The sequence below is a fragment of the Anas platyrhynchos genome, chromosome 24 (assembly GCF_047663525.1).
Source record: "Anas platyrhynchos isolate ZD024472 breed Pekin duck chromosome 24, IASCAAS_PekinDuck_T2T, whole genome shotgun sequence".
NCBI classification, from domain to species: Eukaryota; Metazoa; Chordata; class Aves; order Anseriformes; family Anatidae; genus Anas; species Anas platyrhynchos.
Window position 1 is genome coordinate 3258568 of NC_092610.1, and position 17286 is coordinate 3275853.

Below are 17286 nucleotides of genomic sequence, written 5' to 3' on the forward strand. Positions count from 1 at the left end.
GCCGAGCCGAGCCGAGCCGTGCTGGGGGGCGGTGGGCTCAGCAGCCCTGCCCCCGGTTGAAACCGGCGGGGAGCACCCATGGGTGCAACCCACAGCACCCATAGGAGCCCCCAGGGGAAGCAGAGGATGGGGAGAGCACGGGAGGTCCCAGCACCGGGGGGATGCCCCACGGAGCCCTCCCCGGGCCAGGCTCGGCTCCTCCACGGGGGTCGCCCCCATGGCACCGATCGCCTGCGGGGCACCGGGGATGGCGGCAGCGGCGGTGATGGTGGGAAAGCAAAGCTCGGTGTCCTGGCAGCACGGAGTTAGAACCGGGGGGGCTGCGGCCATCACGGCCCGAGGGCGAGGAGTTCAGGAGGGGCAATAAACGAGCCCCGGGACCGGGCTGGGCCCGCAGCGGAGGAGGCGGCGGGGCCCGGGCGGGCGCCGCTGTCTCCATGGAGACGGCGCCAGCGGCCGCCATTACGTGACGCGTGGAGCCTGCGGCCTAGGCCCTGCCCCGCCCGCTCCGGTTCCTCACGCGGCCGCCACCGCCACCACCACCACCGTCCCCCCGGTACCGTCCCCGTCCCCTCTCCGCCATGTCGGCCGCCTTCAAGAAGGCCGCCAAGTCCCGGCAGCGGCAGCACCGCGAGCGGGCCCAGGTGAGCGCCATCCCCCCGCTGCGGGCCGCCGGGCCCCGGTGCGGCCCCTCGGGCCTCGCTGCTGCCGGCGGCTCCTTCACTTTCTGCCCTGTTTTTCCTCGCAGCCCGCCTCTCGGAAGAAGCTGGGGTTGCTGGAGAAGAAGAAGGACTACAAGCTGCGAGCGGAGTGAGTCGGGGAGAGCCGGGAGGGAGCCCCCCGGGGAGGGAACCCACAGGGTAGGAGCCCCCCGGGGGCTGGAGCCTCCACACACAGGCAGGGAGACGTGTGGCAAGTCCTCACGTCGTTATCCCTGCAAATAATAAAAGAATTACAAGTTTTGTCTTCTGTTTTTAATGGCTGACCCCAGGAAAGGTCTAGGAGGGCTAAGCTGGACAGTTGGGCAGCACGTGCTCTTGTTATTCCTCCACCACTTGCTGCTCAACACCGTTCATCTCCAGCTTTGTTGAGGAATAAGTTGTGAGGTTGAAATCTGTTGGTGTCCAGCTTGGTACAGGGAGATTTTCTGCTGTATCACGGTGCTGAGCATTGCTCTGAGGGACTCAGCATCTTCTCAGGGAACATGGACATGGAGAAATGCTGAACTGCTCTTGCTTTTTTTTCCAGGGACTATCACAAGAAGCAAAATGCCCTCAGAGCGCTTCAGAAGAAAGCTCTGGACAAGAATCCCGATGAGTTTTATTTTAAGATGATAAACACACGGCTCAAGGTAAGAAACTACCTTCAGGTGGGATTACACTGTGGCTCCAAGGGACAAGTTATGTTTTTCAATTTACAAATTAGTAAACAAAATACAGACTTACCTTGGTGCCATAGAAGTTTAAGTACTGTGTTCCATCTGTTTTTAGGATGGAGTTCATGTAATTAAGCAGCCAAAGGATGAAGTGACTCCTGAACAGGCAAAATTGATGAAGACACAGGATATTAAGTATGTGGAAATGAAAAGAGTGGCAGAAGCCAAGGTAATACTTCACTTTTTCAGTGTTTTCCATTTTGCCCAGAATTGTTTTCACTATTTTTTTCCTTCCTTTGGGGAGGGGTTGCTGATGGTGATAGATATTGTGTTTATGTTCAGAGAAATCTGGGTTATGTAATACTTGAAATTATAGATGGAAATGTCAGTGGAGCTTGGTGTATAGAACCTACAGAAAACTACTAAAAGCTATACTGTAAGTTATTATAAAACATGGCATTTTTTATGTCAATTTCAGACACTAAACATGTACCTTGCTTCTCATCTATATAGAGCTGAGGATTATTGTTGCTGAAGTGAGTAAACAGAAATCTGACTTCTGTTTCATGCTCTAATGTTGATTCATACACTATCACTACAAATAAAGAATTAAAGTCAGCTTGGGATATTCCTTCATATCTTCGCTAGTAATTTCAAAGTAATCCTTGAATTGAAATCCTTTCAATTTTGTCTGCCATGCAGATAACATACTGTTGTTTTGAAAATTGGTTTGTACATATTTGGTTGGGCAATATCAGAAATTACCTTGACTTGAAAAGAGGACATGTATATAAATCTTTTTTTAAATGCATCTGGTTTAAGAAGGATTAAAGTATTCAGATGCTCATAAACTTGAGAAGCAAACAGGAATTCACTTCAAGGAGACATCATTCACCTTGTTACAAATGTTTGGCAAAACTGAGGTTACCTTTTCTTTCCTGCAGAAAATCGAAAGGCTGAAGTCCGAGCTCCATCTGCTGGATGCTGAGGGGAAGCAGCCCAACAAGCACGTGTTCTTTTTTGATACTAAAAAAGAAGGTAAGATTTAAATAGGCTCTATTGGGTTTTTGTTTGTTTCAGGCTGTGTAACAAGTATAAAGCAGTAAGGTGTTTTCTTTATGCTATTATTATAAAAGATTATTTTATTTCAGGATTAATATTTCAGGTGCTCTGTAAATTGATGCCTAGAGAGTACCTCAGTTCTGCAGGAGCTATGTTGCTAGGGCTCTCTCTGCTGCTGACCTTACATAAGCTACATGCTGGAAAGGTTTGCTGAGCATCAGTCCAAGAAGTCTGAGTTTATTTCATTTTTTTTTATTTATAGTTGAAGAGTTTGATATTGCAACTCATCTGAACACTGTTCCTGAGCTAGTAGATAGAGTCTACAACCGACCAACCATTGCAACATTGCAGAAAGAGACACTGAAAGGAGCTACTGATCCTGTCCATTTAAAGGTAGTTTGTACTACCCACTATTTTACAGTATACATCTATTTTTTTTTATATATACAATAAGCACTAAGAAGGGTTATTTGGTCCACTGTGCAAGAGAAAAAAACATGTTGTCTTTCACCAGTTTTTATTGGTGAAACAAGGCTGTAGTGGACATCACTTAACCATCAAGTACCTGGAGACTGCAGTCGAATCTTCTCTTGGACCAACGCGGAGAACTTGTTCAGTTGTATCCCAGCTCACTGTGGATTATAAGTCAAGAGTTGTGAAGGTTGGGCCAGAACAGCATGGTATATACCTGATGAGGTAGTTTCCTACCTCCTGCTTACACAATCAGCTTTGGTTTTAATGTTTTAATATCACAGCACCTCTGTCCTAGAAGTAGCTAAGCTTGGCTTTAACACCATAAATACATCTTAATTAGTTTAGATATTGGGCAGTTCTGTAAGCTGAAGTCAGTGTGTGTAAGGTAAAAATAAACTTGTCTTAAACTGCCGATTGGTAAATTTGTAACCTGTTGTTTTCTGAATCAGATGTCAGATAACAAACACCCTGTGGTCCCTTCCATTTTGCCAACTTTCTTGGTTTGGCTTGTCAGTAAAGCAGTTGGACGAGTTGTAGGCTGACGAGTTTTCTCTTCTAAATGTCTGAGTCATATTGTAGGCATGTTGGGATCTGTTCTCTTTAATTTAATTACTTAAATCACACCTGCAATAATACCATTTTTTGTGCTGGGAAAACCATCAGCTCTTAGTAGGTAAACATGATCAAACAAGCTGCATTTTGGGAGGCCTCTGTGCAATTTCTAAGCACTTCAGGAATTGGTCTCTGGTCTTTTTTTCCTCTGAATAAACATTTGTGGCTTTTCCTTATGGAGCTAAGTGCTGTCTTGCACTCAACACTGAAATTAAGAGGAGTTATGAAACTGAAATTCCAGCTGCTTACTAAACAAAGTTCCAAAGCTAAGTTAAAAGATGTGTGGTGGGTTTTCTTTGCTTGCTTTTTTCTTTAGTTTGGACTTAGGAGATTAAAAGAAGTATGAAGAATGAAGTCCTAACTAGAAAACATCTAGTATGAGAATCAAGATGTTATATATGGTTTGCTGAAATCTGACCACAGAACTAAAGCAGAATTGTTTTATATGGCTGAAATGTAAAAAATGTTTGTGAGGTCTCAGAATAGGTCAGCTGTAAACTGTAGCGTCTTGTTCCTCTCTCTTAAAAATGCTTTTTTCTTCTCCAGAAATTAGACCAGCAAAGGAAGAACCAGTATGACCTCCTGAAGCAGCGCATTGAGCGAGAAAAGAGCATGTTCGTTATTGCACAGAAAATCCAGACGCGTAAAGATCTTTTGGTGAGGGATTTAACTGGTTCTTTGTATCTTTTGTTAAAGTTGCTAGGTCTAGTTCTATACCTGAGTTTCTTTCATTTATGCTGACACTTTTAGGTAACTCCTAAAAATAAGCAATCTTCTTTTAGCATGGAGAAAGCAAGGAGATGCTTGCTTTCATTCCATGAAGCATTCCGGTTGTGACATGTCTGGTGTATTTGCTAGTCCAGCTCTATCACATCAGCAAGAACAAAGATTCAACTCTTAAAATGATGTACAGTCTCTTCTAAAATACTGTTGTTGTTGTCACCTCTCAAGTATTAAAAAGCAGCAGAGGGAAGAAAGCAGTTCTCTAGGTTACAAGATCTTAAAAACCCAGTGACCAAAAAAATTATTTGTCTCAATGGGGCTTGCTGTTCACTGGTGCTTGTGAACAAAACAGATTGTGCCTGACAGACTAGAGACAGAAAGAGCAGATGGAAATAAAATTCCCACCTAAACAGTGGGAAGTGACCATTTTTCACTAATGACTTGTCAGTCCCAGACAGGGACTTTAGGATTTTTTTCCCTTGTTACATGACAGCAGATCAATTTTTTTTTTTTTTTTCTTCCAGGACAAAACTCATAAAGTAAAGGTGAAGAAAGAGACAACGAATAGTCCAGCTATTTACAAATTCAAATATCAACGGAAACGTTAACCATTTCATTGAAAAGTTACAGTCTCTGGTTAGAAAGAGGACTCTCCGTAAGAAGATGTACTGATATACTGCCAGTATCAGTTCGGTTTTCATTGCAGCCTAGTGCTTTGTTAAAATAAATTACTGTGGGCCTGCAGTAGCCATAAATATATTTTATCTAATTAATTGATTAATAAATCAAGGAGTTTGTTCTCGTGGTATTTACAATGGGAAGCCACAAGAGGTGCCTAACTGTTCTAGTAATACGTACCATAAACAATCTTTGAAAAGTCAAGGTCAAAATGAAGAGACCAGGAAATTGGCTGCACATGAACAGGAACGGTGTGCCAGGATTTCTGTTACTTTCACATCTTGGGCCAGTGGACCATGGCATGGCCAAAACCACAAGATTTCAGAACAGCTTTTTTCTTAAAGCTATCTTTTCAAGCAGGTTAAAGTTATCTTTTTAATCACTATTTTTGCCCCACATCCTGCTTTGATTTGTTTTGCTTTATCTACCTGCACAAAGTATTTCACTTAGGAGGTGAAAGGCATTGCTAAATTTAGGCACCATTATTAGCCAAAAACTTCTGGAATGATGCTGGAAGCAGGGAATTGCTTCTTGCACTGTACAGAAAAAAAAAAACAACAACTCATCCTCTATGAACAATTTCTGTAGCTGAGTGCACATTTACCCATAGCTGTGATCATCTCCGGTACCTTACAAGAGGGCAGTGCCTGCACACCACCAGATTTCAAGTGTGACTGATAAGTCTGAACAGAGAAGCAATACTGAGATTTATAAACAGGGAGAGACAATACAAGAGCCAAATGTAGGACAAAAGTTTGTCCTGTTTATGTTACACTTATTGCAATGCTGGTAGTTAGAAGGGGGGTTCAGCTGAGAACAATGAAGACACAGCTTTGAGTGTCCTGGAGCAGTTCAGGCAAGTTAAGAGCCTGGGCGTAAACATTCCTTTTCTTATCTCTTTCACTTGTGGTACAGCTGCCAATAATAAGCACATGCCCATGCAAGATGGTCAGAAAAAAAGTTCTTCTCAAGCCCTTCCCATTCAGGAGTTCTCCTATCTTCCCTTAGCTAACCATGACTAGTTTTTAGGTGCTGAAATACAGCCTCGGTGTGGCAGCAGCAGATGTTGTTGCTGCCATTGCAAAGATTCCAAAGCTAGTGAGAAGTGTGGGGTAATATTCTTTTTCCCCAGGGAAGCACTCTGGGAAGGGCTATGCTTTGCTCTTTATAAGCAGCCAGGACATTTCTGTACAGAACACAAAGTTTCACTGGTAACACCATAACACGACTAGCATCGAGCAGGACTTAAAAGAAAAAAGAAAAAAGGTTTCTCCTTTCCTTCCTCGTAAAAAATCGCACCCGTAGGAGAGACGAGGAGCTTTTTTTCCCCCCTTGAAAATTATCTCTTCGTTGGGGGAGAAAGCGAAGGGAGGCAGGGGGAGCCCGGCAGAGGGCAGCAGCGCCCCGCGGCAGGGGCCGGGCTCCCCCCGGCCACCGGTGCCTGCTCCAGCAGGTGCCTGCCCGGAGCTGCGAGCCCTGCTCCAGAGTTAAGGGAAACACCTTGTTCCAGCTGCTGCTGGCAAAAAGAACAGCCGGGTTTCGTTATTTTAAGGTTTCCAGACTCCAAGCCTACTCAGAGCAGCAGGCTTAGTTGGTTTATTATTTTTGGTAAATCTGAAGGTTTTATAAGCATAATTTCTTGACCTTGAAAATTTAAGTTAAAATTCAATTAATGAAAAGCATGATAGATTAAAAAAAAACAGAGCTCACCTATGGTTTAGTTATTTTGAAAATGTACACCAATGTCCCCAATACACTGGCTGGGGGGCTTTGAAGTAAAATCTTTGAGATTTAAGTGAAGAAGCGTTTGGTCCTTATCCCTGATTAATTTTACCTACATCGAGAGAGTTGCTGAAAAGGATGGGAAAGAAAAATAGCAATTCCACGGGAAGACACTGAAGGAATTGCTGCCAGGCAGGAGCTGAAAAGCAGCAAGGGGAACAGCTGATGCCCCGGTGCTTGTCCTGGTGCTCCAAGTGCCTGCTGTGCTCTGATCCCCTTGGTAAACCAAGTGTTGCAATGGGCACAAATGACCTAATCCCTGGAAGAGAGCCACCACCTCCCAGTAAAGGAGAGAGATATTACAGGATACATCAGGTAGCTGTGAGACTCTGAGCAGTCCTCACCATGGCAAATCCTAGGGCGAGTACCATAACCCCAGTTCTGGTGTGAGTCCTCCTCTGCCTGCCAGCATGCAGTAGCTGCAAGCTTTAGGTAAAGATGCAATAACTTCATGGTCTCTATGGGATTTACAGAGTAAAAGTGGTGCCTGTTCTGAGTTCCTTTTCCCTGTGAAACTATGAAAGTCTTAAAAAGCAACTCCAGCACTGTCACATCCAAGCAGACGTCTTGATGGACCCTGACTGCAGAAGCCTGGGTACAAACCCAACCACCAGCAGAGCAGCTCATCATTGCGTGGCCACAGACTGAAAGGAGATGCTGGCTCCTGTGTATGAACAGATCACTGTGCCTGCAGGACGTTGTGGATGCTGACCAGAGAGCTTCCACCTCAACAGATAGGGCTGACCCACACCTACTGCCCCACAAAGCCTACCATCATCTTTTTCCACCAAAAAAATAAACTATCTCAAAGAGTAAACCCTCTTATGATGGACATCCAACAGTTGTCTTTGTGTTTCACAGCAGTGCTGTAGCTCAGTGTCCAGAGAAACACTCAGGCAGTTACTGCTGAAAATGGCATCGCAGATTAAATGCTATCTTTTGGTGCCAAGACCTTTTTTTCAGGCTGCCAGATAAAAAAAAAAAATAAAAAAAAAAAATCCACGTATCAGGCAGGCAATACTAGAAACATCTTACAGGCCTATCGTGACACTTGGTTGGGGTCACAGTACGCAGGTTGTCCAGACTCAGGCAAGATTAACTCACACTGGGGTGGATGAAAGAGCTGCTAGGATGCAGAGGGGCAGTGGGTATGCCTTACAAACAGGACTAGGGCTTGGCTCTTTCAGCCAAGCAAGGTAAAGGCAATACATGTGCCTTAAGAAGCAAACAGCATGAAGAAGTGTACAGCAGCAAGAAGACCTGTCACTGACACAAGTGTGTTGGAACTGCCCAAGAACAAATTTGGGCTGGAAATCATGTTTTCTCAGAGTTCTGGAAAAGCCTCTGGATAAGCAAGAACATCATTTGTGATGAGGGCTTACGGGACACTTGGGTCAGCCACAGGCACAGCAGCTCGCCCCAGGGGACCAAGCCCTGCCCCACAGGTCACCCACCAGGATCTTGCTCCTGATGACACCCAAAGCCCTCCCCTTGGTCATCCTAAAGCACTGAAATCCTTCCGCAAGTGACTGGGAAGAGCCAGTACCTGACCCAAACCCAAAACCTTACCCAAACTCTCTGCCCACGTGGCCACAACGTGAGACCTGAAGAACCCCACAGGTTCCCACCGTCCTGTAGCGGGGCCCCGGTGGGTAATGACCAGGACAGCCCGCAGCTATTTTCTGCTTGTGGTAATTACAGTATCAAAAGCCAAACCAACAGGTTCTTTAGCAAGGTGATTCCCCGCAGCTTGCAAGATACAGATATCAAAATACCCCACAGATTCACAGCCCAGGTTCCAGGTGACTCAGGATAATATTGTGCCGTATAATAATTTCATGTAATTCCTTGTTCATGCTGAAGAACTCAATTGATAATGACTGTCTATAAAAGTTAATAGCAGGCTACATTAAAATGCTTGTAGAATTATCTCTAGGCAGCTGCAACAGTATATTACTAGCAGGAGGCCTATCAGCAGCCCTTCAGCTTCAAGATTTGTTTCCTGGAGGTCCCAATTTCAGGGCCTGGAGCAGACTGGGGAGCAGCACGGTGGGGTCTCACCCTTTTCAAAGTAGCAAAGCCAGCAGCCAACATGCTCGTGGGGCTACTGATGGCTCTGTGACTGCAGTGGTGCTCTGCAGCATCTGGAGGGATGCTCGGACCCCAGGGCCCTACTCTGAGCTCCCAGCAAGGAGGCTGCCATCCCACCACCCCACCACCCACACCAACTGGTGCATCCCACGCAGCATCACCCACCTTGTGCCCAGCCACCAGGCAGGATGGGGTCCCTCGAAGCTCCAATACTTCAAAGCTGCTTGGCCCCGTGCCCCGTCCAGGTGCTGCTGCTGCAGGATGGTGCTCCAGGCGTGGGGACGTGGGCATCTCCAGCTGGCAGGACCGGCTGCCCCGACTGCCACCAGGCTCTGCTGTCCCACGGCGAGGTTCAGCTGAGGTGACAGGCCCAAGGGCACCGAGGAGAAGAGGGTGGCGGAGCTCCTCGCCCAGCAGGAGCAGCTTCACAGCAGGGAGTGGGAAGAGCAGGATGTAAATCAGGAAGGACTAATTGCTGCTCCACACAGCTCGCTTAAACCTCTCTTTTCCAGAGGCTCCTTGCCCACCCAGACCATCCCTGCCTGGTTGAGGCATTGCCCCAGAGCCTGCACGCAGCCCCCGCATCCCTCCCCGAGTCCAATTACAGAGGGGATCACCTAAATACAACCCAGCTGCCTATCCTGGGAGAAGCCCAGCATAAGAACAGGCCAAGCCCTTCCAAGGTGAAAACAGCAAATATTTGCTTTGCCTTCTCTACGGTTACGTACCAGGAGCTTTCAGAGCCTCGAGAGAAGCCAGGTGAGCAGCGCCGCTCTGAGCAGGAAGGAGCCCATTATTTAGTGAGAACATATTCCCAGGATGTCCCTGGCTTGGCAGACCTAAAGACTGAAATAGTAAGTTAGTGCATATAGATCATCATTTACCGAAGCACAAGCCCTGATGCACCTTTCTAGGGAAGCTCTAATTTATTATGCATTGTCATTAGCTGCAGCAGGCAGCAGGGCCTTCATTAGAGCTAGAGTTAAGGTCTGTTTTGGCTGCCTCATCAGCATCAGTGAACTGCGTCCCTGCGAGGTTTGATACAATTTAATTAACCTAATTAAAAGCTCTGATTGCAGAGATGATTGGGGTAGAGCCAGCAGCAACTGCATATTTATAACGAGCTGGAAGGTGTGGGACTGGAGCCAAATGATATGCATCTCTAATGAGCTGGTGCTATTGAAGTGTGGATTTGGAACACTAACATTTATTTTTGGCAACAATGGCCAGTTTATCTTCATGATAGAAACGATCACAGCTTGATCACAGGGAGCAGGGAGCTCTGCACAGTGCTCCCTGGGCCTCCACAGTTGGGGGGAGCCCTCCCCCAGCACCCCCAGCTCCCCCTGGCCCCCAGCACGCTGCAGGCAGCCCCTTGGGGTGCACTACCCCCAAACCACAGCCCTAGATAAGGCAGGTGGGAGATACCAGCAGGATCCCCATCCCCACAGCACAAGGGACCCAGCACACTTACACCAGGCACCCAACACCCAAATCCTCTGCAGAGCACCCAGACCTCAAGCACCAAAAAAAAAAAAAAAAATCCCTTTCCCCTACACCTTACCTGATCCCCGCACTCAGGGCAGGGGCTTTAAAGCTTCTGCTGCCCTGGCTGATTGGGCTGCTGGGGCTTGTAAGTGCCAGCACCTGGCCCTGCTCCTCCCAGGAGGTCTGTGGGTTCCCTGTCTCCTCCTGTTTGAAGACAGAGATAGGGGATGTGTGTCCTGGTGGGGGCACCCTGCCTGTCCTTGTCCCTGGTGCAGGCAGCACCCGTCGTGCTCCTGGGCATTGCTGCTGAGCCAGAGCCCCTGTGCCCCTGTGGGACTGGCAGCGAGGTGGGGGCTGCACCCCACAGGTGCCCCCAGCACCCACGTCCCCAGTGTGGGGTCAGGGTGCTGTAGGATCCTGGGGTCAGCATGCCCCCGTGGCAGCAGCAGGCCGTCCCTGCGAGGCTGCCGAGCCACTTGGAAAATTTGATCCATGCTAATTATGCTGAAAGGAGCCCTTCTGATAACGAGGATGAAATGGAAGCATAGATAATACTCCTCTCTGACTGCCATTAATCTTTAAAACTGGAACAATAAGTGAAAACACTGCGGGGCATATGAAGCAAGGTGTGATTCACATCTGCTCCTCCGTGGCCGCCGCCTGATTTATTGGCGCGCGGCGATTTTCCTGCACAGTTTCAACAGCGCTGCATTACATAACACCACGGACTGTTTTGCTTGCCTTTATCAATCAAAATATCTCCTCCGTGTCCTTCTCCCCAGCCCAGCCCAGGAGACCCCCGGACAAATCCCCCCCAGACACCTCCCTCAGCCCTCCCGATGCCCTCCCAGGACAGCAGGGACGAGGTTCCTGCGCTCCCCCTGTCCCCTGCCACCCGGCCGTGCCACATCTATCTTCATGTTTGACGCCTTTCATTTTCAAATGGCTCTCTCTGGGATTTGCTTTCTTTTATTTAAATTGTGGATTTGCCGCAGTGACCTTTTTGCTGGCTCCGAGGAGAGGTGGGCAGCAGCTTCCCATGGCAGCCCCACGAAGTCTGCTGACCCGGGGCTTTGAGCGAGTTCAAAGCCTTCCTTGCCTCTGCCTTTTGGCCATAGCCCTCAACAGAGCCTTTAGATGGATTTTTTTTTTTTCACCCGCTTGCCTGGGAAGACATCATCAGAGACATTTCCCCTCTCAGGCTTTTTAATATTTACACTGACTTTGTGAACAGATAATATATTCCGCTCTCTTCTGCCTTGAAGAAGCCGGCGCTCCTCCTCGCAGCGCAGGCGGGGGAAGCGGTGGCTGCCGTGTGCAGGCTGCCCTGGGAGCCCAGGTGGAAAGGTCTGGGGGGGATGCAGAAGGCTCTGGGTCACTCCTGCAGCCCACGGCACCATCCCGGGGCAGCCCTGCTGAGCCCCCATCTCCTGCTGCACCGAGGGAACGATGCCATCAGCCAAACCGTGACCTCCCATCCCACCAAAACCCAAGCTCACTGGGGCGAAAATCCATCCTCACTTGTGGAGACAACAGGACAGGGTCCCAGAGCAGGAGATGGGCTTACTCTGCCCTCCTGCTGCAGGCAAGGCAGAGCTCCCTGCTCCCTCGCAGTGCCGCAGGGCTGCTCAATGAAGAATCATAGCCCAGGCGGCCACAGAGCCCGTGGCCAGGTGGGATGGCTGCAGAGGTCCCCACGGTGCTGCAGAAGGGACCTGGGGGCTTCTGCAGGTGGCCCGAGGTGGCCCTTAGGTGGGCCAGCGTGTGACAGGCGCGGTGAGGCGCACAGCTGCGCGGGGGGTCACATTTTTTCAGTCCTGTGTTGCCCCAGCAAACAAATGTCCCAGGATGCAGACAATAATGTTTTTATGAGACTCTAAATTCTAGCCTCAAACGCTCTTTGTAGTGGACTAATAGCCAACACGTGGCCCTTCGTCTCATGCTGAACTTTTGTGGTCCTGCAAGGGAAGAAAAGGCCCTGGTGAGCATTTACACTGAGCACTTTGTTCTCCCAGATTTGTAGAGCAGAGAGAATAATGTATTGAGACTCTCAGCCCGTGCCAGTTTGGCTTCATTTGTCCTTCTGAACTTGCCCTGAGAGATAATGTTTCCTTCTAATCTGCTGCCGTCCACCTACAGCAGGGACCCAGCGAATAATTCCCCCAAACAAGCCTTTATTCTTAAGGCCCTATCTGGCCCTAACCCCTTCTCCCCCTTACAGAGTAATTGTTGTGTTCATTACATGATAATAGCCCGAGCTGTATTCCAGCCCACACTCGCCATGGCCACACAAACGAGGTTCAGGCCGTGCGGCTTTCAGGGGAATGCTGCTCATTTGGCATTATTTGAAGGAATGTGCCGGGCAGCCGAGCACCAGGCACGCTCTCCTCGCCAGCCTGCCTGCGTCAAATCGCCCGTCAGATGTGGTGAGAAACCAGCACAGCCTCCAAAAAGCCAATTTTTTTTTGTTTTGTATCCACACGTGATAATCAATGTCTGTTGTACTCCGGTGGGAAGGAGGCCCAAGGAAGAGGAAACGCCTCGTAAGGCTCCGGTTAATGGAACAAATCTTTTCTATTCTTCCCTGCGCAGGTACTTATGTCACCCTTTCACAATGATATTTTAATAAGCCTGTGTAAGCCTCACAAATTGCCCTTTATATCTGTAGGAGATGGGAAGCTCCAGGGGATGAGCGATGTACGCAGCGAACGCACGGGAAACCCATTACCCCGCCTGCTCCTCACTAGGTGCAGCCGAGAAGGGTGCCGGGGGTGCCCCTCTGAGCACCCCAGGGAAATGTCCTGGGAAATATCCTCTGCTGCAGGGGTTTTTCAGCAACACCAACCCTGGCTGCATGGTGCCTCACTGGACAAAGCTAAGCCGGGGGCAGATCCTGTGGCCTTGGTCCTGGCTCTGCTCGTGGCTCAGGGTCACCCTCCAATACCTGCCTGGAAGGCTGGGGAAATGTCAGCCATCACGTCCTGCTGGCCCTAAACCTTTTAGTGTGTCCTTATTGCAGGGAGCCTGCCTGCCCCAAGGACCGATTGCCATTTACTGCCACCTAACGAGCTGGTGGCACCCACACGTGCATGGATGCGAGTGTCACACCGTGCGTCCCAGCTGCCCAATTACCTGGGTGCAGGGTGAACACCTGCACTTGTGCCTGTTTGTGCACACACATGTGTTTAGGAAAATGCAGGCAGGGGATGGGTGCTGGGCACAGCCCGTGAGGGCTGTTCCCAGCCTGGGCTGTGCTGGGCGGGGGGCTTCTCACCATGAAGTGAAGGAAAAAACAGGTTAATGCACAACACATGTGTGCGAAACCACGCAGGGATCCATCACACGTGGCCACGCAAGGTTTCTGACATTTCAAAGCAGTGGTAAAAAAGCACAGAAAGGCACAGGCACAGCCTTGGCTTCCTCACTCCATGCTCAGCACCGCAGCCCCTGCAAAGCTCTGCCTTCCCCAAACCTTCCCTCTGCACGGCTAACCCCTGTCCCCAAGGACGAACCCCTGCCCCACTGCTGGGGCTGCTCCCCAGCCTCAAGCAGAGCCACCAGGGTGCTCAGGACAGCTTGTCCCGAGAGAGAGAGAGAGCTCCTAAAAACCTGAGCGGGATCGGCAGTGTCCTTTGTGTATCACGAGGCTGGGCTGCTGCCAAATTCCTCTGCACCCACTGCCTCCATTAAACGCGTCAATCATTTCTTGGCAGCCCGAGCCCCGGCGAAGAGTCGAGAGGCAACTTCAGACGGTTGGGCTGCTTTCATTAAAAGGTGAAAAACACACGCTGAGCACAAGCAGAGGCTGAGCTCTGCCCGCATGGAGAGCAGGGCTGCAGAGCCCTTCCTGCTGGGGAGGGGAAAAAAAGCAGCAGAGGGCAGCCCTTGGTGCGGGCAGGGGGCTCGCAGCATCCCCCGGGCCCTGCTGTGGCATCCTCCCAGGTGGCAGCGCTGGCAGCGGGGCCCTTGGGAACAGAACAGGAAAGTCTGGGTGACTCAAAGGTTCCTGGCATGGGAGCAGTGGAGCCAAGTGAGCACAGCTGGAGGAGAGCCCGTGGGCAGGGACCCACTGGGGCAGCTGGGGACAAGGGGCTGGGAGCACCCGTGGGAAGCCAGGGGACTGGGGACAGGGCCACCGGGCAGTGATGGGTCCTGCAGAGGTGAGAGCAGAAGCTGCAGCTCTTCCTGGTCCAGAGGGAGAGAAGAAAAGGGCTTCGCAAAGCCCAGCCACTGCAGGTGGGCTCAGCAAGCACACAGCCCCCAGAGCACTGTGCTCTGCCCGAGGGTCGAGGTCCTTTGCAGCCACCACGCCAGGGCCACTGAAGTGCCCCCTACGTGCCCACACTGCTTCCTGGGGCTCCCTGTGAGCCCCTTCCCCAAGGCTGAGCCCCCACACGTGGCTTTGCACCGTGCTGAGCCCACCCCAGCAGCTCTCATCTCCACGCCGGCTGCTCCTCGTCCTCCCTTTGCCTCTCCCTCCTCATGCACTCGCTTTGATCTTCCCTCCAGGGGCTTGCTGCTAAAAATTAATGTTTTGTGGACGTTGCTGCCCGTGGCTTGAGCGATGGCTTTCCTCCCGCAGGCAGCAGCTCGCACAGCTCCCCAGGGACCCTCGTGCTGCGAGCTAAGCCCAGGGGCCAAAACCCTGCAGGCTCCTCACACCTCGGTTCGGGATGGGCTGGGACCTGTGCCTGCAGCGTGGAGCTGAAGCTGGGGAGCTGTGGCCGTGCCCCAGCCTCCTGGCTGTCCCAGGACATGGGGCGTGAGGACAGGTTGGGAGCTGGGCGAGCCCAGCCTGGGAACTGTCCCCTCTCGGTCCCGCCGGGCGTTGGGGAGGGAAGGATGCAGCGCCCGGGGCCGCGGGGTGGGTGCAGCAGGAAGTCGGGCTTGCCGAGCTGGGTGTGGAGCATGTGGGGATGCTTGTCTGGGCTCCCGGAGCATTTTCCAAACACTTTAATTACAGTGATTTATATGGCAAAAGTGTGGGGGCGAGAGCTTGGGAAAGGCATTAGCAGGTTTGTTCCGAGGCTCTAATCAGAGGACGGTGATGTAGGGCGGCGTGGGGGGATCGCACTGGGGCCATACGTTTACCTCTAGCTCTGCTGGCCTGAATTGTGGCATCGGGACAAGTTTGGAGGATGCAGAGCCTTCCTGCTGTGCCAGGGGTTTGCTCGCTGCATCCCTGAGACCTCAGTACAACGTGTGCTCCTGCAGGGACCAGCACCAGGAGTGCCACCAGCGCCCTGCACTGCTCCCCAGCCAAGGTCTGCAGCACCAGGGCTCTTGAGCCCTTCCCCACCACCAGCTGGGCCAAACCCCCTTCTCTCAACCCTCCATCATGTTAAATAAGTTCACGCACACCCCAACCCCCAGTTTGCTGCAGCGTGCTGGCGACAGAAACAGCAGCTCCCCAAGCCCAGCAGCCGGGAGAGCGCTGTGGGGCTGCAGAGCTCGCTCTGAAACCTCAGTCCCCCCAGCCTGGCTTGCTCCAAGGAGACTGTCACTCCTCCAGCATCCTAATTACTCCAGAGGAAGCACGAGAAACATCGGGCTGCTGTCCTGGCTGGTGGCAGCAGCAAACAGCCTGGCCCTGGGCGAGCCACGGCCATCAGCTGGGCGCCTCTGACCCCCTGAGCGGCCACCGGGCACGGCCCCGGCAGGGTGGCCTGAGCCCACATCACCCCTGCTGCATCCCTGCTCCTTGGCTTGCTTTCTGATAAATAACCTTTCCCTGTCCTTTTTGACACTGATGTTTATTGATGGCTGAAATCCCTCGCAGCACCGCGCATCCCGCGGTCACGGAGCTGGCTCTGCTCGCCCGAGCTGCCCCACGGCCTCTCGGACACGCTCGCTCCCAGATGTGTCGGGGTGGCTGCCGGCAGCATCTCCCAGTGAAACACAGCACCAGGGACAGGATGAAAAAGAGAGTGCTTTAAATAACCCTACCCCTGCTTCCCAAGGCAGTGCTGGCTCTGCAAGCAGCGCTGAGCATCGCCAGCCTGGGCACGGCACCGCTGCTCCGCTCTGCCCCGCTGCACCCCGATGGCACGGGGCTCACCTCGGGGCCCAGCTCTGGTTGTCCTTAGGGGAAACAGCAGCTGAGCCTGTGTCATGCCACGGTGCCACCACCCATGGGGCAACCAGGGCAGGAGGCTGCAGGCCAGGGCTCTCCCAGCCCTAATTGCACAGGTTCTGGGTGGCGAAGCACCCGGCCCCACCTGGGCAGGAGCTGCTGATTAAGGGCTAAGCAAGCACTCTCCTGCCCAAAGCTCACGTTCTCGCTTAATTGAATCCGATTGATTGAGAAGCTAAAAGCAGCCCTGGCTTAGGGCGCTGCAGATGGTGCCTGGGAGCAGGGCAGCGTGCTGAACCCTTAAAAGCATTGGCACCAAGGGCAGACGCAGCCTTGCTCCCTTAGAGTGCCTCCTGCGTCGTTATTAGGAACGGGAACCAGCAGCAGGGCAGCTCCAGGGGAATATTATTTATCGTCCTCGAAGGCTGCACAAACAACCTCTTATTCTTGCCCCCTCTGCCCTCGGTGGGCGGGCTGCGCTCCCACGGAGAGTTCAAGGGAAGGAAGTGTGCATCTGCGGGGCCGTGTGGGGGCAGCCGGCTCTGAAGTGCTCTGACCACGAGCCCCCGTGGCCGGGCACGGTGCCCGGCAGACCTGCAGCCCCAGCACGAGCTGCGTGCGAGCAGCTGCGTCCCCTGGTATTGCTGGATCAGTCCCACCACAACCAGCCCTGCAAGGGAAGGGGCAGGTGCTGAGGTCCTTCCAAGTGTAGGGGAAAAAGTCCCTGGGTGCTGCTGGCGTCCCAGGGCGTCGGGATGCAGCGCTGAGGTGTTGCCACGCCGAGTGACAGCTCGTGCTCTGCTGGTGCAAACACCAGGACCTGTGCACGCAGCGAGCCTGGCAGCAGGACACCACCAGGCACCTCTCCTGACACTGCCTGCCCCACCGCTGCCCAGCCTTTGCTCACCTTGCGCTTGTCTTTTCGGGT

General features: G+C 51.7%; 1 protein-coding gene and 1 long non-coding RNA gene across 2 annotated transcripts; one reads left to right on the top strand and one right to left on the bottom strand.

The window, feature by feature from the left end:
- Positions 1 to 118: 118 nt before the first annotated feature.
- On the top strand, positions 119 to 5005 carry UTP11 (UTP11 small subunit processome component). The gene is made up of 8 exons (XM_027443758.3): positions 119 to 644; positions 749 to 810; positions 1249 to 1351; positions 1491 to 1604; positions 2320 to 2413; positions 2700 to 2830; positions 4070 to 4180; positions 4771 to 5005. Exons 1-8 carry the CDS (start codon positions 582 to 584, stop codon positions 4852 to 4854), a joined length of 762 nt encoding a protein of 253 aa, XP_027299559.1. The 5' UTR covers positions 119 to 581; the 3' UTR covers positions 4855 to 5005.
- On the bottom strand, positions 3003 to 9807 carry LOC110354248 (uncharacterized). The gene is made up of 3 exons (XR_002405916.4): positions 9526 to 9807; positions 8963 to 9220; positions 3003 to 3069 (listed from the first exon to the last, which is right to left on the bottom strand). It is a non-coding gene; the product is annotated as an uncharacterized lncRNA (long non-coding RNA).
- Positions 9808 to 17286: the final 7479 nt, after the last annotated feature.

Excerpts from the sequence above, each read along its gene's own strand:
- UTP11 (XM_027443758.3), top strand. The coding sequence starts at position 582 with ATGTCGGCCGCCTTCAAGAAGGCCGCCAAGTCCCGGCAGCGGCAGCAC. Across the intron at positions 645-748 it reads AGCACCGCGAGCGGGCCCAG|CCCGCCTCTCGGAAGAAGCT; the intron begins GTGAGCGCCATC and ends TTTTCCTCGCAG. Across the intron at positions 1,605-2,319 it reads AAAGAGTGGCAGAAGCCAAG|AAAATCGAAAGGCTGAAGTC; the intron begins GTAATACTTCAC and ends TCTTTCCTGCAG.